The 27,060-nt window shown below is 48.1% G+C and overlaps 2 protein-coding genes across 7 annotated transcripts in view; one reads left to right on the top strand and one right to left on the bottom strand.

Moving 5' to 3' along the window:
- Positions 1 to 6,316: 6,316 nt before the first annotated feature.
- C5H1orf226 (chromosome 5 C1orf226 homolog) overlaps positions 6,317 to 27,060 on the bottom strand; it is a 297,311-nt gene continuing 276,567 nt past the window's right edge. For 5 of the 6 annotated variants that reach the window (XM_085687715.2, XM_085687716.2, XM_087906163.1 and 2 more), the window contains 4 exons: positions 26,713 to 26,878; positions 25,223 to 25,375; positions 10,619 to 10,946; positions 6,317 to 9,770 (listed from right to left, as the gene is read on the bottom strand). In XM_085687715.2, coding sequence (XP_085543841.2) covers positions 9,275 to 9,770; positions 10,619 to 10,946; positions 25,223 to 25,375; positions 26,713 to 26,878 — 1,143 coding nt within the window. In that variant the 3' untranslated portion in view covers positions 6,317 to 9,274. Of the gene's footprint in view, positions 9,771 to 10,618; positions 10,947 to 13,959; positions 15,702 to 25,222; positions 25,376 to 26,712; positions 26,879 to 27,060 lie in introns of those variants that run through there. The other variant, XM_048452774.3, reaches the window with a different exon arrangement.
- Positions 16,878 to 19,447, top strand: Spata46 (spermatogenesis associated 46). The gene is made up of 2 exons (XM_048452786.2): positions 16,878 to 17,038; positions 18,856 to 19,447. The coding sequence occupies exons 1-2, from the start codon at positions 16,936 to 16,938 to the stop codon at positions 19,353 to 19,355; spliced, it is 603 nt and encodes a 200-aa protein (XP_048308743.1). The 5' UTR covers positions 16,878 to 16,935; the 3' UTR covers positions 19,356 to 19,447.

The following is a 27,060-nucleotide window of genomic DNA, read 5'->3' as shown; positions in this document are numbered from 1 at the left end:
CTGAATGCTTTATAATGTCTTTTAGACATTACACTTTTCGACATTGTGATAGTTGAACCAAGTAGCAAATAGCAGATTAAAAGCTCACAAGGTAAAGAGGTGAAGTCACTGTCATCAGCCTCTTTACCTTGGTGCACGGGCATCTTTCTGAGAACACATGTCAACTGCATTCTCCTTCACAGCTGAGTTTTCTCCTGGAAATTTAAAGGATGGTTTGTCTTTATGATCTTAAATTTCCATGTAATATGCCCAATTGTAATATGCTTTAAAAATATTCTATCCCCCTTTCTGTTTGGTTTGGTTTTGTTTTTGTTAACTTTACATCGTTGATTCTCAGGATCTCATAGTTTTGGAGACTCTAGTCTCCGTCAACACGTCATCACTATGTGACTGAGGCTGTCCTGGAACTTGCTAGGTAGCCCAAGCTGGTCTCAAACTCCAGATTGCCTTATGCAGGCATTATAGCACAGCATGACCGTTCCAGGCCCTACACTTTTATTCAAAGACCTGTCTTCCCTATTATTCTCTCTCTCCATCTAGAATGTCTAGTTGGGGAGTGTCATCGCCTTTATTTTTTCTCCACAAACTACTTATTTTAGGTGAAGACAAGTGAGCTTAGCATAAATCTAACAACTCTAGGCAGAGGGCAGCATTTATTAATGCCATTTTTGTCATGAAAAATCTTCCTTTTGTGGAAGGGACGAGAAGCTGCAATCCTAAATCGATCCACAAGGGGTCAGCCGGCCACCGAGAAAACGAGTGCCACCAGGATTTTTGTTTTGTTTCATTTTGTTTTGTGTTAAGCACTGTTGAGTAGCCATGGTAGCTGCAAAACCCGAACGATTTCTTTGGCAGATATTTGTCAAGCGGAACTCAGAGCACGGTTGAATAACTCCAGGGTCAATAACCAGATTAGTGCATAAGCCAACTGTCTCCGAGTTTGTAACAGAAGCACCCCTGCCTCTCGATTCCCGCCACTCTTCTACAAGTGGAAACGCTGGCATTTCAGAGTGGATTCTTACTAATGCCCTTAAGAAGGAATGTTTTGGGAGAGATGGTTCAGTAGTTGAGAGCACTGGCTGCTCTTCCAGAGGACAGGGTTCAATTCCCAACACCCACATGGCAGCTCTGAGATACCAGAAAACAAGGATAAGGACTCTTATTGCTAAGGGTTATTGTGGGGATTGTTTTTGTTTGCTTTGGTTTCTTCTTCTTCTTCTTCTTCTTCTTCTTCTTCTTCTTCTTCTTCTTCTTCTTCTTCTTCTTCTTCTTCTTCTTCTTCTTCTTCCTTCCTTCCTTCCTTCCTTCCTTCTCTTTCTTTCTTTTTTTTTTCTTTCTTTCTCTTTCTTTTTTTTTGGGGGGGGGTGGTGGATCAAGGCAGGGTTTCTCTATGTAACAGCCCCAGTTGTCCTGGAACTCACTCTGTAGTGAAGGCTGGCCTCGAGCTCACAGAGATCCGCCTACCTCTGCCTTCCAGGACAGGGATAAAGCATGCGCCACCACTGCAATTCTATGAGACTTCTTCCTTGCTCTGGTTTCAAAATGCGGTCTGCTGATTCTTCTTCTGGAAAACAAGGGGCAGAGGAGAGGGTCTCTAAATTCCCATACTAAATAGAATATTCAGTGTTCAGGGAAATTGCATTTATCCTTAGAAAAGGTCAAACTAAAACAGATATTTCTGGGCCATGACTAGTTCCCGGACTTCTTATTCGCTGGTGTGATGGAAGCACACAGAGCTGTGGGTGGCAGGGTAGGGGAGCGATCCCCCAGTCTGAAAGCCTCGGCCTTCGGGATTCATTCTGCTTTTCATCAGTTGTAAGGTTCATTCCCCCATCCCGCAGTGTTGCTGAAATACCCCTCTCAGGATATGAGAATTAACAGATTCATGTGTGGATCTTTCTGAACATGGTAAAAGATTACGTGCCTGAAAAATGGGCTTCCTGAGATTGCCTATGCAGTGTTCCTGAGAAAAGCATATGAGATGGTGTGTGCAAATTGATCAGAACGATCGCTGGACTCCTCAGAAGCTTTGGAGAACACGATGAATCTCCCATGAGTGCCTAGAATGGCAAAGAGGAGTACTAAGAACTGGAGCTCAGGGGTAAGCATCTATCTGGCATCAATAGGTACCTAGCATTCCTGCCTTAGACTGAGTATCAGTATGTTTCTGGGTACCCTGTGGCAAGGTGGCACCCGTCCATCCAGGGAGCAGAGTTAGTGAAGGCTCTGGATGGACAAAAATGAGCTCCTCACTGGCCCATTGGTCAGTTTCCATTTTGAGTATGGCCTCCCATAGTCCACTGCGCAGTGACCAACCTGGCCCAGAAAGGCTTGCTCTAGACAGAGACACTGAGGAAGACAGCCAACCTGAAGCAGCAGCATGAGTCTACTCTAAACCCAGGTAAGTTCATCTCATCTGCCCCACACAGATCAAACCACAAATTCCTTGAGTTTAGCTCCTTTCATGCATGTCTTTCCCAGGTCCCTGCAACATGCCAGGTGCTGTGTGGGAATTGAGGAGTCATATATGAAGATGGTATGACCCCTGCTTGCCCCCAAGTGCTCAGAGACTTGTAGAGAGGCACAGAAGGCTCCACTGCCCTGCAAACCACACAGGAGACACATGATCAAAAATGTGGGGGGGGGGGGGTCAGAGGGCGTGTGTTGTGAATGTAAATATTCTCCACATTTAAATATTAGAATACGTGGGTCCCCAGCTATTGGTCCTATTTGGGAAGATAAATCAGTCTGGCTTGGAACACATTATTTCACATTCAAAGCGCAACAGGGTGTTGTCAGGGCAGGAAGCCTAGCGGAAGGGAAAAGCCCCAGTGGAGAAGTGAAGGATGAATTACCACAGCCTGACCGGATCAGGAAAGGAAGGTTCTGGGGAAGAGATGGAATGGTGGTATAAGAACCTGGAAGCGGAGCTAGGTTGGGGCCTGGCAGAGAACCATCTGACAGCTCACCGCAGGCTTCACAATAGGGGCCCAGGCCTGGTCGCAGCATTTGCTACCCACAGTCACGGGTTGATAAAGGCTTGGCCAAGGCCCCTGAGCCCCCTCTTCCCGTTAAGCTGTAATGCACACAGTCACCCCATCCCCACCCCCACAGACTAAAACCGCATCTCTAAATGATACAGCTCCCAGACAAACCTCACTGACTCCAGAGCATTCTCCAGCTCTGCTGACTCTTCCAGACAGAGGACCGGAGACTGAGCGGGGCCAGCAAGACTAACTGGAACAGAGTTTACCCAGAACCATGAGCTGACTGGGTCTGCCCATTGCAGGTATAGGGAGCTCATCAATGGTGCTTGAGTCTCGAGCCCTTCACAGGGCTGGTGGAATTTACTTCCCTTGGCCACAGAAGTCCACAAAGCTCCCTTTGTTATCCTTCAGTGGTTGGGACCATCCTAAACCTCCTGGGAGTTGTGGGTTGGCCCACAGTGTGGGCTGAACACTTGGATGTGCTCGAACATCAGATCGAGCCAACTAGAATTACATAAGCAGCACAAGTTTAGGAGAGATAAGGTGGCAAATGGAGGGCTGTTTTAAGAAAGAAGGTAGCTAAGCAGATGGCACTGGAAACAGCTCACTGTTGAAACAGTCCAAAGGGGTGGGGAGCTACAGTTTGTTGGTACGTTTTATTTGTAGGCCTTTTTCTTTTCCTAGAGCAAAGGAAAACACAAGCCACGTTTCCTGTGCCATGCAACCAACATAAATCTTTAGCAACTCCCACGAGAGAGAATGCAGTCTGCTGTATTTGAGTTGGTCCTTAAATATTTCTTCAGGACTGTTTCCCTGTCGGTATTAATAACCAAGTTTCCTGGGGGCAGAGCTGCCCCAGGCTCCCCTGAGCTGGCCTATTCATCATGGCAGCAGCTGGAGATAAGCTGGACACAAAGCCTTGTGTCTCAGGAGGGTCGGTCCCTAGATACGGAAAGTGGAGGAATTTTCTCATTAGTCGGAAGTCTGGGCTTTCCAGGTGCCCCCGGTGCAGATGGCAGCAAAGAGGAAGGCTCTCTGCACAGGGGGTGGGGGGGAGGAAGACCACCACAGGACTTCCACTGGACAACTGGGAGTTTCCTAAGCAAGCTTTCTTGGGAGATGAAGAGCAGACATGCCATTGGTACTTAGGGAGGTAGAGAGTCTGCCCATAGGAGCCATCTGTACTTGTCCCTACTTCCAGGAGAGCCATGGTAGGGGGTGTTCCCTGTGAGGCACCCTAAACCTCGGGGGCTGGGAGGGTTTGGGGACCACTACTGAGGGAATCTAAGGGATCCCAAGGGTCAAAATCTTAGAGATAATCATTACAGCCAGGCTAAATTGGGAAACTCAGAGGTGTGGCATGGCAGGGAACGAAGAGGCAGTGGAAGCCTACAACTCTCCTGAGCATTCCTAGCACCCCCACACCTCAGGGGGGTTCCAAAATTGATGAACAAACTGACCAAGAAGGAATTCTCTGAGTTTGGGACAGCATCTGGGGCTGTTTAGAAGTGTTAATTCCATTGCATTTGAATATCAGCTGGGGTTCCCCACCAGCATTGCACAGACCCTGGGAACAACAAAGAGTTCTTTGGGCCCTCCAGTAGACTACCATGTCCCTTAGCAATCGCTGTAAACCCGGAGGAAACGGACATTCCTACAGTCGAAATGACTGGCCTGCTGGTGGCTCTGCCGTGCTCTAAGACATTAGCATCCGTGTCCAGATAAAAGTGCAGTCTTTGTCCCTGTAGTTTCTAGACCAGTGGTTCACCTTAGAAGATAGGATGGAAAAAGGGTCACGTGCACATCCACTTCCACACTTAAAATTTCCCAAAACCCTTTTCATAACCATTTCTGCATACTTGACTATAGGCAAAAAAACAACCACAAAAACCCAACCCAAACCAAAGAAACCCAACAACTTTGCACAGCAGTGGGAAAGAAGGGCTCATAACAGGCAACTTTCACACTTGAATTGATGACAGAAGCAGATCCCAAAACCATCCAACGGGAGAGGTCACCTAAAGAATGGTCACCGGAGCACACGCTTAAAGAAAAATGTTGCTATTGTAAGCATTTTCAATGCATTTTCCCATGCATGGAATACCGCTGGGTTGGTTTTTGTGTTACCCCTGTTTTCTTGGGATAATATAGCTGTGCCCCACAATGGGGCAAGCAAGCTCGCTTAGAAAACTCAGTTTTTCTCTTCTTTGTTCCCTCTGAGAAAACACAATGAGATGCAGAAAAGGTCAGAGCCTTCACTTCATGTAGAGATGCTCCTGACATAGAACCAGGGAGCCTCAACAGACTGGACCATAGACTCCAAACCCGGGTTTAGTCACGGCAGCGAATGAAAGGTCTGGACAAAAAGGCCTCTATCTTTTCCCTCTGGTAATGTGTGAACGCAGTGGAAGCCCCTTTCCCTCCCTTCCCTTTTTCCTCTCTACTGTCTTCCTTCTGAGGAAATCAAAGGCTTGACTCTCTAAAGCACTGGTTCCCAACCTTCCTGATGCTGCGACCCTTTAACACAGTTCCTCATGGTGTGGAACCATAAAATGACTTTCATTGCTACTTCATAACTCTAATTTTGCAACTATTAGGCATCATAATAGAAATATCTGTGCTCTCTATTGGTCTTAGGTGACCCCTTGTGAAAAGGGTTGTTCAACCCCAAAGTCACGACCCACAGGTTGAGAACTGCTTCTAGAGCATGAGTCCTCTGAACCTTGACATCTGGCAGCAGTAATGGCACAGGGACTCCACCCCAGCTCTTGTTCATGACGTCAGCAAATGTCACCAAGGGCCGTCTAAGTCCAGAGCAGCCATGGGAAAGCAATTTCCCCCAAGTCGACAGCTCTGAGTATTTCTCTGCTAGTTGCTGATGCTAACTAACACCCTGTGAGGAGCTGCTCTGGCCTCTGTGGAGAGTGTGCACACAAACATGTCACTCCATCCCTCTGAGATGAAAGCAGGCTGCAGAGCCTAGGGTGAGACCTTCAAGAAGGATTCAATGGGCATCTGAGTTTCCTTACAGCTTCCCTGCAAGAAGGGCTGGACATGTATAGATCATGTTGTGGTCCAGTAAAGTCACAGTGGAGACCCTTACAGCAGTCAGCCAATCAGTGGCACAGAACTAAACGCATCCTCGTTACTCTAACAGTCTCAAGCTGGAGGTTTGTTTGCAGTAGCCTCCTTCATCATCGCTTCCCTCATCCCTCCATCTTGCAGGTTTGCAAAGCAAAATTTCATGGTTCTGCACCTGCCCAGGGAGCCCCCAGGAGCCCAGGACTCCAGAATTTTCCACTAGTCAGGAGGAAAAGAGACAAGCCAGCAAAACACGTTACCATTTTATTATGTAATTTCCTTCTACAAGACAAAAATCTCTAAAAATATAAATATGAACTCTCTAAAAAAATACCCAGAATAGAACTATAATCTTGTTCTTCCAAACAGGGACCAACCCTGCTCTGTAAAAGATGATGGATTCGAAACACATGTCTTCATATCTCCCAGATACAGAACATTCACAGATACATTTCTAGAGAGAAGAGTGGGCTGGGACAGGGGAGGAGATACCTTCTCTCCAGGCTTTTGGAAGCTTATTTTGTGATCGCTCTACCAGGGTAAAGTTATGGGCTGAATAGGGGTATATGATGGGGCTTGAAAGAAGTGGAAGAAAAGGCTCCAAGACCCCAGTTTCTTTAAATATAGAAATCATATCCTTCTTTCTTCTCCATTAGCCCACCCTCACCCCCATGCAGATCAAGCTACGCAAAAACTAAGCCACCAGGGGATCTTGATGCATGGTGAAGGCTGCCGTGCTGCAGACCAGACTGCTGAGATGGTTGGCGAGCCTGTCGCGGCCCTAGATGGAAGAACTGGTGTAAGTCAAAGCCCTCAAGAGGATTTGTTCCTGCCGGTCCCTGGGAAGCACGTAGCCCCTAGCACCAGGCCATATCTGCAGCATCTAAGACAAGGCTCAGTCTCAAATGACCTCCTGAGGTAGCAGCATCACTTCTGTAGCAGGGAGATGGCCAAGCCCCTAGGAGTTGTGTAGACATCCATGGCACCTAATTCAACATCAAACACCATCTAAAGTTCTCGGAAGTTTCCTTTACAGGGGTCTTGGGACAATATGGTAGGATCTCTGGGCTAATCCTGGGCCCGAGGGCCAGGACTCCAGCAGTAGCCTGAGTGCTTAGGCAAGCCAAGCCTCATGTTGTTGGTCTTAGGCAACCTTATCACTTCGTGGGAGGAACAGCTCCATTGGGCAGCTACTGGCTGAGCTTCTCATCAGAGGAACAAACCAAGATTCTGGAATGGAGAGCTCAGATTACACTGGACTTGCTTTCTGGCGCATGCTTAGACTTCCCACCCCACAGCCTGAAATATCTCTGTTTTGGATAATCACAAATTATTCTGGGAAAATTCATAGGTCCTCAAATGGTAGTTCTAAGGACTTCTCTGACTTCAGGGTCAGATATCACAACTTTGGGATGTTCTTGAAGCAAGGCACACGTGCTACTTATGTGTTAACAGTCCTGTAAACCCCACCAGGGCCTTCAGATGCCTGGCTACATGGGTTCTTATCTGAGAGGAAAAGATAAGACTTTGTAGGGAGCATGGGATGGGTCAGAGGGAAGAGATGGCTGAAGCCATACAGCTGTAGTAAGCAAGTATTTGAGAAGGGAAACCTCATCCCAGGGATCCTGCTGAGGACTCCTCTTCTGGTTCTGCAGGAGTTAGCTCAGATCTCTGTTGGTTGGGAGGAGGGCAGCCCATTGGTGATGTTGAACTGGGAAGTGAGACCCATGTGTCCAATCTCACAGATGTGAAGCAAAGCAAGCGGAAAAGGGAGGACCACAGAGAGTAGAGAAAACTGCTACATGGCCTGCCCTGGCTCGATGCACCATCCCCAGCCTTCTTGTGGGGCTCTGACCTCCTTGTTCAAGAATAGGGATGTTCTCTTCTGGCTACAAAGACCCTTGTGGCTGGGGTTACTACAGAGCCTCCAGGCCACGGGAAGACAGCACGATAGGGCCCCTGGAGGGAGAAAGGAATACAAAGCAAGTTAACCTGGAAGGCAGGAGCTGGTCAAGGGTTGATAAGCCTTGTTGGTTCCTTACCCAGATCCTGCGGGCAGAAGCAGAGGAAGATCGCTCTTACTTGGATAGAGGACAACAGCTTGGGTATCTCTGGGCAGGCCTGGGGCTGCAGGAAATTTAGGCAACCTCAGCACAAGCATGAAGCAGCACACTCACTTACCAGCATCTGCTTTGCCTCCACAACCCTCAGCACATTCCAGTCTCTCACATGCTCCACCCTGGCTCCCACACACACTCTTCCCAGGCCCCGGCACTGCCTTCTCCTGGGTGTGGAGTGGCCTGAGAAGCTGCCCTGATTCTCAGTGATCCTCTTCTCAGTCCTGACTTCACTCTTCTCTGTGATCTCTGCTCTTGGCTCTTGTAGGCCCAGTCCATGTTCCTAAGCTCTCCTTTTGAACATCAGAACACTCTCTGCTGCTTCTGCAGGGGCCTGCCCACCCCCATCTTCACACACACACAGTAAGAAACCCCAGCACAACTGCCCCTACCATTTTCCTAAGTATCTATCCAGAGAGGTGGGGCTACATCTAACTGGATGAAAACCCTGGGGACCCTGGTGACAAGGTTCAACCTGTGAGGTAGTCCTCAAGGCCCCAAGCCTGGGAAGAACCTCCTCTAGCCCTAACCCAGAAACAGAGGAAAGATGGTGGCTAGGGGTCCAGATGGCCTAGAGACTGAAGGAGCTATTCTATGATAAGGTTGTAGTCAGGCCTGATCCCATCATCAAGCCAAACCTACCATTCTTCCCTAGCAGTATTGCCATCAAGTCCTGGCACCATTACGGATGAAAGGGGCAGAATCAGGGATTGGGGTGGGGATGAAAGAACAGATAGCATATCTGATCTGACAGGCAAAGAGAATTCCTGCCAGACCCATCCTCCTAGGCTGGTGGCCCTGTAATTCAGTAGGAAGCTGGGGCAAGCCTGAGAGTGAATGAGTCCCAGCAGCAGCCAGAAGCTCTTACAGAGAAGTAGGCTCGGAGAGGCCGCCCACATCCTTTGCCATTCTGCAGACTCCTTAACTGGGACTACTTGTGGCCATCTGGTCCCGCAACCCCTCGGGTAGAGAGGGGGCTCTGCTCTGCCTTCCACAAGGAAGATGAGGGCGTGGCAGAGCTGGGACAAAGGACCTGTGTGCAGTGGAGGACACAGTGAGGAACATGTTCAGCAGGGAAGACAAGATGCCCTACTCGAAGGACAGCAGGTCTGGGTGAAGACCCTCATTGTCAAGGCTGGAGGTCCGTGCCTGTGGAGGTGGGCTGTTGTTCTCCCAGGACTCGGCCAGGCTGATGGGGCTCAAGCTGAGTTTGAGGCCGTTCCTCTCAATGGGAGCAGGGGAGGAGGCTTTTCTGCACTCGCTCGCTTTCAGCTTGGATTCCTCCTGGTTGCTCTTGTGTATCAGGTCAGGCACCAACAGGGACACCTCCCCGTTAGGCAGAGCCTCTCCCCTATCTCCCACTTCACTGATAGACTCTGGCCGTGAGGTATCTGCAGAGACAGTCCCAGCAGTGGGGGGAGAGTCCTGGGCCTGCTCAGGTGACAATTCCGTCCCATATTCGAGACTGCTTAGGACAGGCTGCGATGAGATCAGCATGTCCTGGGTGGTCTTCAGGGCCCGAGGGGTTCGCTTCCGGGTTATGGGAGGTGGAGGATCCAGTAGAGGGAAGGCTTCTTGGACAGACCTGCAAGACCATGACAATAAACACCCAGGCTTTATGATGGCTGAGACACCGATCTATACACATTCTCAAGTCTCTACTCTGGCTGTTTCTTCAGCTTGCCTCTCTCGTCTTTCTCCAGTGTGTGTTTCCTCTGTTGAGTGCTCATTCTGGGTTTAGAGTGCAGATTTTGGCAACTTCAGCATAATTAGCTACAGGGCTCTTCCCTCCTCATGCAGTGCTCAGAGCTACAAAAAGTGCTGCCTCTGTGAGGCTTGATAAAGTTCCCAGCCCTCGGGCCTAGTGAAAGGGCACACGAGCTCTTGATATAGGTGTTATACCAAGGCCCAGAAAGGAGCTGTTAGGTGGAAACGGAAGTAGCCGTAGCAGCTGGTTTCTCCCTTCCTATCAGGCACTCAGTCTATAACAACAGTTCTCAGGAATAGCTGGCATCAGAACTCATGTGGGGAGTTTCTGGGAAATACCAGGCTTCAAATTAATACTAACTGAGAGGCACAGCCATCTCTCTGAACTGGAGTAATCTGCAAGTGAAAATATATCTAAACCTGCCATGATGGCTCACATCTATAATCCCAAGAAGGCCAAGACAGGAGAACTGCCATGAATTGGAGGTCAGTTTGGGCCAGAAAGTGAGCTTCAGGCTAGCCTGGGTTACAGTGTGAAGCAGAGCTAAGGCCATAACACCCAGGCAGGAAGTGCTTCTCTGGTTACAGAGGCTGAAGTGGGCTCTTAAGAACACAGGTCTATCTCAATTTTCCTTGCCAATTGCTCATCCCCTCCTTGGGTCTGTTCTCCTTCTGTCCATGTTCCTACCCCTTCAAGTGGGATAATGGGAGACTGAGAGGCCTCACCTTTCATCCTCCAACCAGGTTCCACAGGCCACATCTTCCCCACCAGCCAGCTGGGCCCCAGCGGTCTTGTTAATCTCCGTCACACCCACATTGCCCAGGCTTGAGGACTCCTTTCTTCGCAGGAGGTCATTGACCTTGGCCCCCATGGCTTTGCCCAGGTTCTTAAGGTGCTGACTGCTGCCCACCCTCAGTCCTGGTCCTCCTGGCTCTGCAGAGCCAGGGGTGATGGAGTTTGGGGCCACAGATCTGGACAGGTGCGGGAAGGAACGGCTGGACTGAAGCTTTGGAGTGAGAGCTGTGTTCAGATTCTCAAACATGCTGTGGTCAACTATGAACAAAGAAAAAGAGAGACATGTAAGCGGAGGGGAGTGGGACTCTCATCTTTGTTACTCGGCTTTCCTTCTTTTATAATACACGCAACGCTTATCAACTCACAGAAGTTTGGAAGTTTCTCATAAAGATGCCTTTAAACTTTCCAGGGTAGTTTCTTGTGATAGGACATGAGACCAAAAATTCCAGTTGTTCCCCACCCTGGTCAATCAGTAACTGACTCCAGTCATAAAGAGTCAAGCATATTCCTTGAAACCAGCTTCCTTGACTCATGGTTTGACCTCTTTGGCCTTGGGGTCGCCAGACCCTTTGAAGCAGAGAGAGAATGAAGATGAGACATGAAAGGCAACTGGTTTGCACTGGGGCGAGAACTTGCTACACTCTCTTCTCAGACACTGGGCGCAGGTTCTGTGTCGGGAGCTGCGTACTGAAAGACACATGTGTGACACATTCTCCCCATGGAAAACGGGCCAGCAGCAACTAAGGTCTCCTGAAGTGGAACTTGGGAGAGTAGGTAAACTTGTAGACACAGAGTCCAGGCAGCCAATCAGGGCCTTGCTTTCAGTGAAGGACCAATGTCCCCATGAAAACCAACTAAAGAAGTTCATTAGACTAGGGAGAGGCTCAGAGTAGTAACGGCGGCCCAACATCATGATACTACCTATTGATCGGCTGGGATCAGAACTCAGGCCTTCTAAGCCAGAGTCTTGGGCTCTGTCCTCTACTTGGGTCATGGAATGGCTATGGGAGATGTTCCTCTTGGGACCTCTGAATGGCTTGAACAGTTGGCGTGAGGGTTAGTTTACTGGGTGGTAAACATTCCCAAGGCTGAGGCCACACATTATGTATCTTTGCATTTATATCCTCAACACCAAGTGTGGGCCTGGTACACAGCAGGTATCTAGTGAGTATCTCAAATGAACTGCCCCAATCCACTTGGCCAGTGGAGCATGAGGAAGGGTCAGAGGGCGGCAGCCCTGAGGTCTGTTGTTGAGACAGTTAGAGCTCCAGGCTCTCTGCTATGCTGCTCTCACACTGGGTGCTGTATATTATGTCAATTCAACAGAGGCTAGAGCCATCAGAGAGGAGAGAGCCTCAACTAAGAAAATATCTCCGTAAGGCAACACCTTCAGCAAGCCTGTAGAGCGCTTTCTTAATTAGTGACTGATGGAGGAGGGCCCAGTCCATTGTGGGTGGTGCCATCCCTGAGCTGGTGGTCCTGGGCTCTCTAGGAAAAGCAGGCGTCGCAAGCCACAGGGAGCAACATAGCCAGCAGCATCCCTCCACGGCCTCTGTATCAGCTCCTGCTTCCAGGTTCCTGCCCTGTTTGGGCTCCTGTTCTGACTTCCTTCAGTGATGGTCTATGGATGTGAAAGTGTAAGCTAAATAAACCGTTTCCTTCCCAACTTGCCTTTGGTCACGGTATTTCATCACAGCAATAGTAACCCAGGACACGCTAACACCTAGGCATCCATATCCTCTCTGAAAATTCATCTAGGTCATTAAAGGAGTCAGACTTGGAGCCTCAGTTGTCCATGACTATTGTTATAGCTTTATTGTCTAACTGGACAAAGAGAGGTTGCATGTGGTCCCTGGACTGTCACTATCAATAATTCTGCTAAGGGTCGATCTCAGTAAGCCTTTCCTAAGATTGCCTGAGGCTACGCCTTCACGTTCTGTCTCATTTGTCCTGAATTGCTGAGTTTCAGACCAGGGGGAATGTTTTGTTTTCTGTGATTTGAGTTGACAGACCCCCCAGTTGGATCAGTCACCTAGATAACTTGTATTTGAAGGGTCCCTGGGTGGCAGGGAGAATGCCATGGGAAGAAGAGAGGAGTTCTCACCCATGGTTGACTTCCATGGTCTTTACCTCTGAGTAGCCTTGACCATGGACACATTTTCTCATGGAATATGGGCTGGCAGCTCCTCAGGGCTCCTAGGATGGAATTACTGTGTGGTGGTATTTGAGACAAGTCCCCAGCTGTTTGGACTCCAGATGTGCCCCCAGTACACTGGCCCAGCTCTCAGCCTACCCCACAGCTGCTCCTGACCATTTTCTTAAGAGTGTATCTTGTCATGTCATACACTTTGACCTAATTTGCCTATCATGACTTAAATCCTTTCATTTTATTTACCCGGGCACTCCACAAGCTGGCCAAGGTTATTTGGAAGCTAATTTCACTATCCCTCTCCCCCGCCCCCATCCAGAAAGTGCAGAGCACAGAAAGGAATTGTATGCAATGTTCTATAGGTGTTGTAATAGGAACAGCAAGTTCTCCACTGTCTCCCGGACCTCCTATTTCTCTGGTGGTTTCTATATATTGTTAGAGCAAACACACCCAGTTTTTAAGGTGGAAACCCTAAAACTGCCCATCAGTGTGATTTGTAATACTTTTGAAGCACACCCTTAACAAACAACTTAGATGATGCCCCATCTGGATTTTCTGTACTTCTCTGTGAAAGATTCTAAACTCCTCAGCTATTTAAAGTGAATTTATTATATGATTTCTTTATCATTACCTCAATTTTCCTCGAATGGAAATGCCCTTGAAAGGGGCTATAGGATCTTAGAGTGCTTTCATTATCCACAAGGTCTTGCATAACAACAAGCATTTAATAAATTAGTTTAATTGAATTTGCCTTTTATGTAAATTATGAAAAAAGAAACCTGCATCTCAATGACGGGCTGATAATAGAAGCGGTCGCTCAGGCTGTCTCCAGACTTGGGAAGAGTCTCAGAAAGCACTCAAGCCCCTCTGTGGCAGCGGCTCCAGGCGCTTGTGAGTGCAGGCTTGGGAACATTGTCTTCTCTGTCTAGCTGGCTTCTGTCGTCCCCACAGCCAGCTAATGGCCCTCTCACACTCTATCCCTTCAGCCCCAGTCTTGGTGACTGAGAACAATAACATGGATGGCAGATGACTGGATCCAGCGGGGGAGGCCCCCCCCAGTCACACCCCATTACATGCACATAGTCAAGCAATACATCATCCACAAGGAAGAGGGGATCTTACCTGTCCGAGAAAAGGGCTCGAAAGGCAGGTGGGGAACAAATGAGAGAAAGACACATTTATGTAGTGACCAACCACTGTGAGAGAGGTATCTCCTGTTTGAGCCATCAGCAACAACACAGGAACAAGACCATGCCACAAACCTTTTTAGCAAACCATGGAAAGTCCTAGTTCCCACAGACTCTCTGGTCGCTAAATCAAAACAGGGTCGTGTTTTCAAAACAACAAAGACACTACTACAGCCTTCCCAACTTCCCTCCCGACGTATTGGGCCCCCTTTACAAGAATTCTATGTACCTAGTTTGTAATAAAAACACTCCCAAGTCACTTGAACCCTGTGCATATAACTCACATCTATGCGCCTTTCACATGTAAACTGCTACATTGTAGCCAGGAAGACATCCATCCATACACTCTCACTCAGTCTGAAGAAACAGTGCAGAAAAGCCAAGTGGCAGAGGCTTTTGTGATGGAAAAGGGGATTCAAAACCATGTAACCTGACCCCATGGTGACCCAGATGACATGGTCAACAACTTCAGAGCCACCAAAATATTAAAGTTTGGTTTACACTGTCGACATTCCAGCAGTCTAAGCCAACCATGGGGAGGGACAGGAGGAAAATTAGGTTCCCTCATTCCTTCAGATGTTCAGGTAGCTGGGAATAAATGCTCAGACAGCTTCTACAGACGGTCATAGTTGGGAATTTAGGATGGGATTTTCTTTTGTGGTCAGTGTGTAAACATTGCCATTTACACCCAAAGCAATTCTGTGTATCTAAATTGATGGACCTCGATGATCCAGAATGGGGCACCTGAATCTTCTCTTCCAAGGGTCACAATTATCTTTTACTCTTATTCTACGTCCTACTAAGGCGCCAAGCTGTTATACAGGAAAGGAAGGCAGAGAGAGACAAAGCGGTCCTAGAGTCCACAGTCTCATCAGCACACCGCCTTACAACGAGGGGAGTAGGATGGAGGAAGCCACTTGCCTAAAAGAGCAGCAGCAGTTAGAAACAATATCTGGTTCCTAACCTTAGGAAATACAGGTCGAAGTGTTTAGGAATAAAAATATATAGCATAACTTACCTCAAAATAGTTCAGAAAAGAAATAAACAAAACATATTAAGGACTGGGAATGTTGTTCAGTGGTAGACTGCTTACTCAGCATATAGAAAGCGTTGGATTTCATCCCCAATCACGAACACACACACATGCATACACTCCCGCATGCACACACACACACACGCGCACACACACGTGTATACACACAAATTATGGCAGGTAGGGGAACTGAACACAAATGGGATAAAATGTTAAAACAGGAAAATCTACCTACACAGCATATGGATGTTTTTGTACTAATTTTAAGTTTTGCAAATTTTAGAAATTAAAATTATTTCCCAAATGTGTATCAAAAAGCATGTTCTAAACAATACAACCAATAGAACAAGACAACAAAAACACTGAGTAGAGATAGAGGCTAGGAAAACAAAAAAGAAGGAAAGCAAGGTGGTCACTCCCTGAGGACGGAGAGTCCCAGACGTGGAAACACGTGGGGAGGTTAACACCGAAACGGGGACACGCATAAAGAAAATAGGGGGCAAATGACACCACTGTCACGGCTCTACAATAGTCTTTCTTCTGGCTGGGCACTCTCAGCCAAGATGGGCCACTGAGGAATGACAAAAACAAACAAAAAACAGAACAACAACAACAATGAAGACAGATAGAAAAAGAAAGGAAGAGAAGGAAGGAAGGAAGGAAAGAAAGAGAAAAAGAAGGAAAGGAAGAGAAGGAATGAAGGAAGGAAAAAAGAAAGAAAGAAAGAAGGAAAGAAAGGGAAAGGAAAGGAAAGGAAAGAAGGAAAGGAAAGGAAAGGAAGGAAAGGAAAGGAAAGGAAAGGAAAGGAAAGCAAAGGAAAGCAAAGGAAAGCAAAGGAAAGCAAAGGAAAGCAAAGGAAAGGACGAAAGACAGATAGCTAGATTCCGGCCAATAGCCCCCATCTGAAGTATGGGTGCCAGAGACTTTCTTCCATCTGTGGATACCTGTTCACTCCATCGAGAGTTTCTTTTGCAAAGCAGTGACTTTTTAATTTCATGCAGTTCCATCCTGGGGCTATTTCCTGAGTCACTGGAGTTCTGCTTAGAAAGCTCTCGATGATAGCTATAATCTTGAAGTGTATTTATGTTTCCTCTAGCAATCACAGCGTTTCTGGGTTGTAATTGTCTCTGATCTACTCTGAAGTCACCTTTGCACGGGAGGAAGGAGGTCTGACTGTATTCCTTCGCAGACAGATGCAGTTTCGCTAGAACCATTTGTCTTTTCCCCATTGCACGCTTTTGACACCTTTGTCAAAAATTAGGTGGCTACAGTTTTGCCAGTTTATGTCCAGGTCCCCTGTTTTATTAGTCTAGCACCCGTGGAAATTATAATATTAAACAAGGCGACGCAACTCAGAAAGATTAAAAACTGGACATCGTTTTTTAGGTGCAGATTCTAGTTTGTGATGTTTATAGATGGGTGTCAGGGTGGTTAAGAACCAAAAAAAAATACTAGAAAAAGAGACCCAGAAATAATAAAAGAGATGCTAAGGAAAGTGGAGAGGACAAATGGACACATGTATGTGAAAACAGAAGGGTGTTGGGAAGGCTGTGGAGGTTGGGTGGTTAGAGGGGGTGGAGAAGGGAGGAGAATCTACTAAAATACAACTTTGTTCAAAAAATTCTATAATGATAGCTAATCCTGTGTATAACGATTAAAAATTTTAAGTTAAAAAGAAACAAGAAAACAAAAAAAAATAGCTAAGTTTTTAAAAGGTCAAAGTCTTGCATCCAAGAACACTACATCTATCTTTTAAACTCGTAATGGAATCATGGGACCTTGTGATGTCAGCTTCTTTCAGAATGTTTACTGCCTAGACAATCTGACTAGCTTCTGGGGAGCATCTGTGTGGCCGCCATACCTCGTGGTGGTCAGAACATGGAGAGTTTCTCACTTCTCAGCATCTCTAGACCGCGAATCTCTTCCTCTGCCCTGAGCACTTTTCCTGATATCATGTCCTCACTTGCTACCAGCTTGCCAGGTAAATGCTCAAGTCCCTAGGACCATAAAGATGTGGAATTCCCTTCACTAAACTCATTGGAGTTTTGTTTGAAAAACATGATCCTGTCAGGTCATGCTATAGGATCATGATTGGTTGAGAAAGCCAAGTAATGTCAGGGGAGAATATAAGTTTTCAAAAGACTGCATTCCTGGTAAATCTTGTTGATTCATAATCTCTGGCAAGGGACAGAGGGCAAAAGCATTTGTGGTCATATTTCTTTCCCTTAGAGGTAGCTTCTATACAAAATCTCAAGTGGGTGATCTGTCTATATAGAGGGCAGGCCCTCCCATTAACTTGGTCTTAAATTGGAGAAAAAAACATTAGTGGCAAATAGTAGGCTAACTGATGAGCGCAGGGAGAAACAAAGGGAGACGCATGAGAACTTGTCAACCGAAGTGTGATCCTGGCTCTTCAGTGTGAGTATCTTGGAAGCCGAGAAAGGCAGCTTCCCAGGTCTCCATCCCAGGTGCAGTGATTCAGAACAAGATTCTCTAGGGATTCTAGCAAGATTCCCATGCTTGCTGGAATTGAGCTGTACTGCTGTGGGAGTTCTCTTAAACATCCACTTGCCTCCACAGAGAATAGTTTAAAATCCGTCTCCTCAAAGCTCAGCCACTGCCACGTGTTCAAGGCAGAGCCACTTTCTCCCAGACCTACCTAGTGGAGGTCAAACCAAGAGCTTCATGCGCACTTGGCAGTTAGGCTACATGTGATAAGCAGGAACATTAGGTGAGGTGTGGACCAAGGAGAAAACGTGTCATCTGAGACAAGTCCAGTAATAAAGTTTGAAACCAAGGCTTTAATCATGCTAGACATGATGTTGCCGGCCTGGCCAAAACTTATATTCTGGTTTCCAAAGTATGTTTCTTAGGTCTGAAGAAACTTCCCCATCTATGACTTCCTGGGATACCACCTAGAACAGGCCAGCTTGTTTGAGTTCAGAGGTCACTGTTTTGCATTAGTTTTCAAATCCTCAAGCACACAGAAGGTGAGCCTCTAAAGTATATATTGGAAGTTCCCCTAAAGAGGACTGTCAATTTTGCTCAGTTCACCACTGTTTCTTCTGTAACCCAGACATTGCAAAGACAGAGGTACCTGCTGAGGCGTCTAGCCCAGCTCAGGCCCTGCCCCCGCAGTATCAAAGCAATGCTCTCTGGCATGGGGTGTGTGGTCTCTCCAGATGAGGCCTTATCCAATTCAGGACAGGGCCATGTGGGAAGCTACAAAGTGACAGGAGCCGAACCCCAAAGGGAAGGGTGTCTGCAAGTCCACTCACCATGTGCTCTCTCCCCCCCCCCCCCGCCCCCACACCTCCTTTAGAAGAGGCCCATAGGTCCATGAAGGCTTCTGACCTCCCCAGTCCTCTCTGCCAAGCTCATGTGGAGAGCCAGTTTCTGTCTGAGCAGTCTATGGAAGGATTAGAATGGGTACCGAGACCGGACAAGTTGGTGGCAAATCATTGGTGGCAGAAAGATTCTAAGATGTCGGAGGTCTGTCTACCTGTCCTTGCCTATCCTTAGAGGTCAGAAGTCAAGAGGTCTCTACACAGGGCAGGCTCTGTCTCCAGCCCAGACAGCCAGTGGCTATTTTCCCCAGTGGGAAAAGAATGCAGCAGGAATGGATGTCTTGGGCTGTTCTTCCCACCCCCTCACCACCTGAGGTCTCTCAGCCATCACCAAGGTGGAGCACAGGTCTCCTGAGGTCGGGGCTGCCTGTCTGTCTGCTTCCCCTGAGTGCCTCCAGACATTTCAGTCTTCCCTCAGCACCAAACTCAGACCCTGCCCTTTTCTTTGCAGACTTGAGGGACAGCCAGAATGGGGAGCAGCTGAGGCGAAACTGCACCATCTACCGGCCCTGGTTTTCCCCTTACAGCTACTTCGTATGCACAGACAAAGAGAGCCACCTGGAGGCCTATGGGTTCCCAGAGGTGGACTGGGAAGACGGCAGAGGGGACAACTGCCTTATTGAGGATGGGACTGACAGTGTCTGCTCATCTTCCTCCTCCCAAGAGAACACATTCCCTAGGGAGGTCAACAGGAAATCCAAGCATGGGTTGGAGTCTATTACGTCCCAGGATATCCTAATGGCTTCCAAGTGGCACCCGGCCCAACAGAATGGCTACAAGTGTGCGGCCTGCTGCCGCATGTACCCTACTTTGCACTCCCTCAAGAGCCACATCAAGGGGGGCTTCAAGGAGGGTTTCAGCTGCAAGGTGTACTACCGCAAGCTCAAAACTCTCTGCGGCAAGGAGCAGAAGGCCCGGTCAGGAGATAGGCTTTCCTTGGGTAGTTGCTAGGCCTTCAAGTAGTCTGTTGACACCTTAGGTAAACAGGGATGAAGCCTACTTGTGCCTCTGGAGAGGTACCAATAAATTGAAGTTAGTCATAATCTTCTTTGGTTAAGTCTGGTCACCATCATCTGCTCTTTTTGGTACCCAGAGGATCTTCATCATCTTCAATTAGTGATTGCCTAACAACACCAGACCCACCTCTGTTTCCCCCACCCCCAGATAAACACTATATGTACTTGAAGTTTGAGAGTATCCTCTAAGCCGCCATGAAAGCAAGGTACCCTGACGCGCAGTAGCGGCCTCCTTTGGAAATCAGTAAGTGAAACAATTCTTAAATCCCACTCAGACCTACTTGGTCAGAAACTCCAGGGAAAGATTCTGACCAGCTGTGCCATAACCAGCCTCCATGATGACTCTGAAGCAATTCAGATGGAAAGAAACCATTGCTCCAGGGTGCTGGTCTATAGGACCAGTCCTTGCCCACACTGAGGACAAAGGGCAGAGAAAGAATTCCTGTAGTTTGAAAGGTGTCTTAGATATTAACCTTTTGAGGGACTTATACCTCTGGAGAGGACCACAGGACTCCGAGCATAAGTCAGGAAAGAGACAAGGAGTATGGGCTATCTCCACCTCATATCCCATGACTACGACTCAGAGTGAGTACCTCTTGCTAAAGCAGACAGAATTATGCTTATCCCAGGGGATATATTTCCATGGCTGTTTTCAGTCATGTCAAAATAGGTAAGCAACCATGTGGTAACACTATATTCGGTCCCCGTACAATGTAACAGGTGGACAGTCCTGCCTCCATTTCAGGGCCACCCTCTCTGCCAATCTGAAACAGAAAGAAGACTGGGCATTTCCTTTTGGGGACTGGGTATTGTTTTAGTCCTTGTCTCCCTGAGGAGTGGGTCAGTGTGTGTAGGTCCCTCCTTTGTTTCTCCCATGATACACGAAGACCCTTCCTGGAGCCTGACTTTATGGTTTAGCAGAGCAGCTTCTGTTTATCATTGTGTGGTCAAAATAGCATGCATGATTCTTATGTTTCCCCAGCATGAGAAATGCTGTGCTCAAACCCCCATCACATAACACACTGTAAGGGCAACCCTGACCCTTCATCAAGCCCTGCTTTTCACGGTTTTCTCTGTGCCCTCCCTTCTCAGCAAGAGTACAGAGTCTTGACTGTCAGGCTCAAGAGCTGGGATTTTCAGGCCACAGCCTGGCCACTCAGAAGCCAGGTGGTCTCTAGGCAACCCTGACATCACTCCTTGGATACCATCCCCCAAGGGATATATGTAGCTGGTGAGCCTTTCTAGCACCCACGCTGTGTTTCTTAACTGGAAAAGCCACCAAGTGCTGGAGGGTGGCATCTTAACATGTGTGGTTGTACATATGTGGCATGTCCCTTTGATAGGGCTCCTTAGCAGGTACAGTGAGACGCATACACAGGAGAGGCCTCTTGGGTTCACCACTGCCTGGGGAAATGAATCCTAATCTGCTGCCAACTTCATGTTACTTGCCATGGGACCTCTGCATTACAGGACCCAAACAGCCAAGAGGAAGACCGGCCATCAGGGCTAGAGAAGGGACCACACCCTGCGCTCATTACTACTCAGGGACAGGAAGGTGCCTTGAACATTTTGCATTTAATATACCAAGAGGCATCATAACTCCATAACCTAGGACCAAGCCCCATGTAGTTTTAGAATATAGGAAAAGGTGCCCAGCAGTTCCTGTACCTACCAGCACAGGTGTGGGAAGGAGGAAGCGCACTAAGATGCTGTACTGTCCCCTGGAGGGGTGTTAGCTACCTCTGCTGAGGTCTTTATAATGTGATCTCATATGCTCTCATGAAAGCTGCATATGGCAGGCACCATCCCAGTATACAGGTGAGGAAACAGCCCAGTTCATTTCACTGTCAGAGGAGACTAGAGGGCACATAAACCTGGTTAATGGCCTTCCCGGTCTTGCCTCTGGCCAGGGCCTGACAAGCACCAGACTTAACAGCTGCCTGCCTTCAACAAAGCCAAAAGTCCCAGTGTTTGGAAGTCAGAAAAGTAAAGGCTGTACCGTGAGGCCCATACTCCCACATGCCAGGATTTACCAGTGAATCCTTGTCGCTGCAATACTTCTGGGAAGACAAGAGGAGGAACTTGTTTTGTTCTCTGCATGGCACTTGGTTGGAATGGGCACTTTGGGGCAACTACCAAATAGCAATCTCAGAGTTCGGGAGTCAGTAAAATTGCATAGTCCCGATCTTAGATACAGGAGAAACAATGACATAGTGTTTTAATAAATTCACTACCACTACCCTCATACTCTAATGGTATCTGGAGTCTGAAAAGACTTGGGGTCATAAGAGTCTGAAAAACTGGGTGGAGGCTGGGGGATTAAAATCTCTGTTTTAATGGCCTTGGACTAGATAATTCTTTGTCAAGGCTGTCCTATGTATGGTAGGATCTCTGATTTCCACCCTCTATATGCCAAAACCATACATCCCATAGGTATGAGCAATGATAAAGCATTGAGACACTGTCAAATGTCTCCCAAGGAAGCAAAATTGTTTCCAGTTAACAGCAGCAGACTGTCTAACCCAGTAGGGCTGGCTCATAATCCCTGCAACCAAGGACCCATCTGGCTCCTCCCCTCCAGGAAATATGGATTCTTTCTATATCGTGTCCCAGAGCTGATGACACCTAGCTTAGGAAGTGGGTGCAAGGGAAGGGGACAGAAGAAGCAGGTTAAATAGAAGAAGCAAGTAGAGACAACGGAAAAGCTTTTAGAAATAAGAAAGGTTTATTTAGCAAAAGCCACTAACTAGTGACAACATCCAGGGAGTAAGTGCACTTACATCAACAGAATCGTTTCCCAGAGAGCTGATCCAACAGTTAATGACACACAACAGTTTCAGGAAGCAGAGGGCTAGCAGGGATGAATGAGGGAATGGGAAAGCAGTCAAGCAGAGTCTAAATAAATACAACTCATAAACAAGGTCAGCTGAGAGGAACGAGGCTCAGAAAGGTTTTTACAGACAGCATCAATATAAGCAGGAATATAAGGAATATAGTTTTCCGTTCCCATAGGCAGTCCATCCTGTGCAGAGAAATTCGGTTCTGCCTCTGCAGCTGCAAAGCCTTGTATGCCCCTGACACCTGGGGCAGGCTTCAATAAGGAACCCCTGGTGTCCGTGTGTCCTCCATACAGAGTGCGGGCAGAGTAGAAGGAAGGAGAAAGGCAGAGTTGAGTTAGCAGAGCAAGAAGCAAGGAAGGCGGAGGATGCTGCTGGGAGATCAGGTCTGCAACATTGCCTGTCCTGTCCATTGGCCTAAATGGAGGGTTGGTGGCTGGTGACTCCACAGGATCACTAGATCCGCTCTTTGTGTCCCATTTCCACATATCAAGTGTGTACAGGGTTAGGTCTTATGAGGGAGGATACCAGCACATGAATGAGTTCTCCAGAGAAGGTCATAATCAAGGAAAGGGAAGGGTCAAAGAAGGCGGAAACCAATGGCAAAAGTCTTCCATGAGTCTCAAGTCAGCATCCATCCATTCACAGTCTCTCCAATTCTTCTATTTCTTCCTCTCCCAAGCTTTTAAAAAAACCATCATCTCCTCTCACACTTCTTCACTCTCCTCTAGCCCTATCCACACACAGTCCATTCACCTCCATTTGTCCCTGATTTTATCCTTAGCCCCCGCTCACAGGGTAGCCCATGAGGAAACAGAACATCCTCCCACTCTCTCAGCTCCACAAAAGCTTGGATCCAAAGGTCCTAGACTAAAGGAATCCTGGGTTGGGATTGAGTAAGTTAGACAGGCTCAGCCAAACTTGATTCCTGCCAGCTACTCCTTCGGTTTTGTGAACCTCACATCTCAAATTCTTTCTTCCTTCTGTACCTCCTTCCAATGGTTAATTAGAAAATCAACAGAATTTTACCTCTTCAACTAAATGTAGGGTGGGAAAAGGAAACAATGCTATTGTTCATCCCAACACTCTGGAGTTCTTTCTAGTCACGTCTCAAATTCAAAAGCATGACCTTGCTTCTCTTACACACACACACACACACACACACACACACACACACCCTGATACACTCGGGAGTAATAATGTAAAGCTATGCTAATTTCCTTTAACTTGACTGTTTAATTAAAAGAAACGCCACTGTAGCTGTAAGAAAGGGCCATGCTTGCATTCAGATACTTTTCAAAGCAAAGCTGGGGCTGAAGAACTCCATTTGGGCAACTCCATTCTTATTAACTGTTGGTCTGATAACACTGCAGTTCAGCCTACGCTTGTCCAGGATGAAAATGAACGACCCCCCCCCCACCCAACCTTACTCTTCCACCTCTACCCCCACCCCCCGCTGCCAATCATATGACTTTGAACATGTCTCAGCTATCTTTTCAGGAGTTGGAAAAAATCTATGAATCAGTTAGGGTCTTATGGAGGGGGGGGGATTTCTCACGAGCACAACCAGCCCATTACTGAGTGGAGATCCCTAGGCAGGGCCTAGGTGGTGAGAGATTAAAGCTGCACTTCTAACACCTGTGCCCAAGGCACGCACTGGCAGACAGATGGGCTGGGGTGCCATGTCTGTGGTCCCTGATCGAAGTGGCAGTGATTCTGAAGGGCAGATAATCTCAGCCATCAGCTTGCATCCGTTTCTTTTCTTTTTCTCCCCCCCCCCCCGCCCCCGCCGCAGTAAATACTGACCAGTACAGCCCAGTGGAGGGGACAGGTACTGAGGTAAGGCAAGAGGAATCTGGGCTCGGAGACTTGCACAAAGGCGTAGCACTGTCACAAAGGGGTGTTAGGGTAGTTCTTGGCCTTATGGATATGAGCTGGGCTGTAAGCAGGAAATGGGTTGGGGCAGGGTTTCCAAACTGAAGAATCAGACCTAAGTGAGCTGCAGCAGCAATGAGCTATTCTACCCCTGGACTCTCCCAGCAGGGTCCTGAACTGTCTTAAAACGCCCAGCTTCCTCAGAGGCAACAGCCAACACCCAGCTAGAGAAAACTCCTAGTTAGCCTTTCTGACTTGTGACTCCCCTCAACTTCAGACTCAGGCGTAACCTCACTTTCTCAGGAGCCCAGGGCATCCAGCCTCTAAGGTCTCAGCCAGGGCCTGGGAGGGAATCCTCCTATAGCTCAAGGGAAGGTTAGGCAACTTGTAGCATCCTGATATCCAAAAACAAAGTACCTGAGAAGGTACCAATGGCTTCCCTTTCTGGTCTGCACCACAGAGACAGGAGAGTGTGAGCGTCACCGGATAGATTGAGTAGAACCTGACTATAGTAATAGCGGTAGCAGCAGGCCTTCCGGAACTATGGTTCTGAAGACGGACCTTGTCCCAAGGCCCTAGGTTCTGGGAAGCCCTGCTTCCACCCCTTCAGTCGCTAGCATTATGCAGGCGCTGATTCCTGTCTCTGGGAATCCAATTTCTTCCCCGATTTACCTTCCAAAGCAAAATCCTGACCTTCTTCTGAAGCCCTACTCTTTCTGCCCTGGGTGTTATTCTCACGCCTTCCCTGGGCATCCCCTGCCACGGAACAGGCAGACTTGACCCCCTTGGCATCATGCTGCCACCTCCGCCAGCTCCTTGCCCTGCACCTACACGGCGATCTCATCATCCAAACTGTCACCCAACTCTTGCCGCTGTAGGACATTGAGCAGGCGTGGCAGCTCCTCCTGGGACCACGAGTCACGCTCCTCGCTTTCGTCAGTGTTGGACTCATACTCTGAGGCGATGCCTGACTCTCGGAACTTGATGAGCTCCAGGCCACCCAGGAGCGGCTCACCCTGCGCCATCGGCCGGGTATCCTCAGGTGGGAGGAAACGAAAGCACTCCAGCTTCACCAAACAGTCACGCCTACCTAAGGGGCTGCCCGCTGGATGGGCAAAGTCAGCCAAGCTGGCACCGAGCAGCGGAGAGTGGAGGTCTTCTGGCTTAGGGGTGGTGGGTTCACAGAGCACAGGCAGGGCACCTGAGCGGAAGGTGATCTCCAGCAAGCTGTCCTGGGAGCCCACTGAAGGGAGACAAGGGACAAGGAGAGGCAGTGTTAGGCAAGGCTTCAAAGGGGAACTCATTTATTAACCTTTGCGGCTGGGGAAGGCTTGGTTCTGACAACTCCAGTCCCTGAAAGGGTCCTTTGACTGACTCGGCAGCATCCCTGAGAGATTTTACAGCTTAACCCAGCACTTTTTCTCTTCCACCCTTGCAAACATCAGATGCACTTGGCTGCTGGGTGGGGTGGGGCTAGGGACAGCTTTCAGAGAGTTGGGAAGGATGCTGAATGTCACATAGCGGATTTGTGATGGGGGAAAAGGTACCAACTCATCCACATTCCAAGTATGGGATAACAGTGGAACCTGACAAGAGAATCTGGACACCAGAGTGGGCTACACACATTTTAGACCCTCAGCCCTGACTCTGACCACTGATGAGAAGTCCCCATGGGCTGGACTATGAGATAGCTGTGAGCTGTAGCTTTAGAGCTAGAAAAACATCAGATTCGCAGTGAAATCTTGAGTGTGAGTCTAGGCTCCACTCACTGTTTGCTAGTTGTGTGACTGAGCTACTTATTAAACCTCTCTTGAGTGTGTCTCCTCAGTTGTGCAGTGGTCAGGATGGTGTTTACTATCAAAGAATAAAGGAGCTTACACATTAAAGAATTCGATCACAATTCTTTGTGTAATAGCTGATTGGTAGGCACTTGCCAGCACACCATCAACAGAGGCTTCATGCATGCCTAGAACCCACTCAAAGGCAAGTTTATGATAAAGGCCAGGAACTAGACTGCCTATTGCTTCCCAGTTCAGCTTGGAGGAGTCTGGTATACAGGTAGCAAAGCATCTCAGACCAGGGGCTATGCATAGAGTCTAGTTACGGCCACAGTTACTCAGCTGCCTTATCAGGTAAATGGACATACATTTCTCTGGGCAACAGAGTCGTGAGACACATAGTGCAGAGAACCAGCTATTCAAGAGTTTGGGGGAACCCACAGAGTTCACAACATGATACAACATATGGGCTCAGTACATTTTCATTGGGAAAAATCTCTCTGAGAAAGAATGGGCTTTCTTGGAATATAAAGTGACCAAGTTTTCTATAAGGAGAGAGTGGGCAGATATGTACTAGTGTCTCCTAGGGACCTTCAAGGTCAAGTCTGGGTAGTGGATAGAAGGCAACCAACATGGACTCTGGCCCTGTAATTCTATAATTTATGAAACGTGTGGACGAGTAACAATGAAGCCTGGGTTCTGTTGAACTCTAAGGGAGCCATCAAGGCTCCAAGCCAGCATCCCCGGTTCCTGAAAACAACTTATTTTACGAAGAGCGAGGCTAGACGGGTCCCCAGCTTACTGGCATTCTGTCCTGAGAGCTTCAGCTCCAGCTCCTGCACTTGCTTGACCAGCAGAGAGATGTGCTGGAGCAGGTCCTTGTTCTGCAGCAGGAGCTGGTGCACTCGCGCCTGGGCCTCCAGCCGGGCCGCAGCCTCAGCAGCCAACTGATCCTTCAGCAGGTGAACCTGCAGAGAGCAGGAGGCCGGAGACAGAGAGAGGGAGGGACAAAGAAAAAGAGAGGGGCATTACTACAAATTGACAGTGGACAATGGGCGGTCAGGACTGGAGATGCCCCTTTCCACATTCAACTCAAGATGAAGAAGCCCGGCATGAACAATTGGGCACCTAGAATTGTAAGGCTGGGAAA

The sequence above is a fragment of the Myodes glareolus genome, chromosome 5 (genome assembly GCF_982192425.1).
Source record: "Myodes glareolus chromosome 5, mMyoGla1.1, whole genome shotgun sequence".
Taxonomy (NCBI): domain Eukaryota; kingdom Metazoa; phylum Chordata; class Mammalia; order Rodentia; family Cricetidae; genus Myodes; species Myodes glareolus.
The sequence above is the reverse complement of the archived record's forward strand: the minus strand, read 5'-3'. Positions and strand labels throughout refer to the sequence as shown.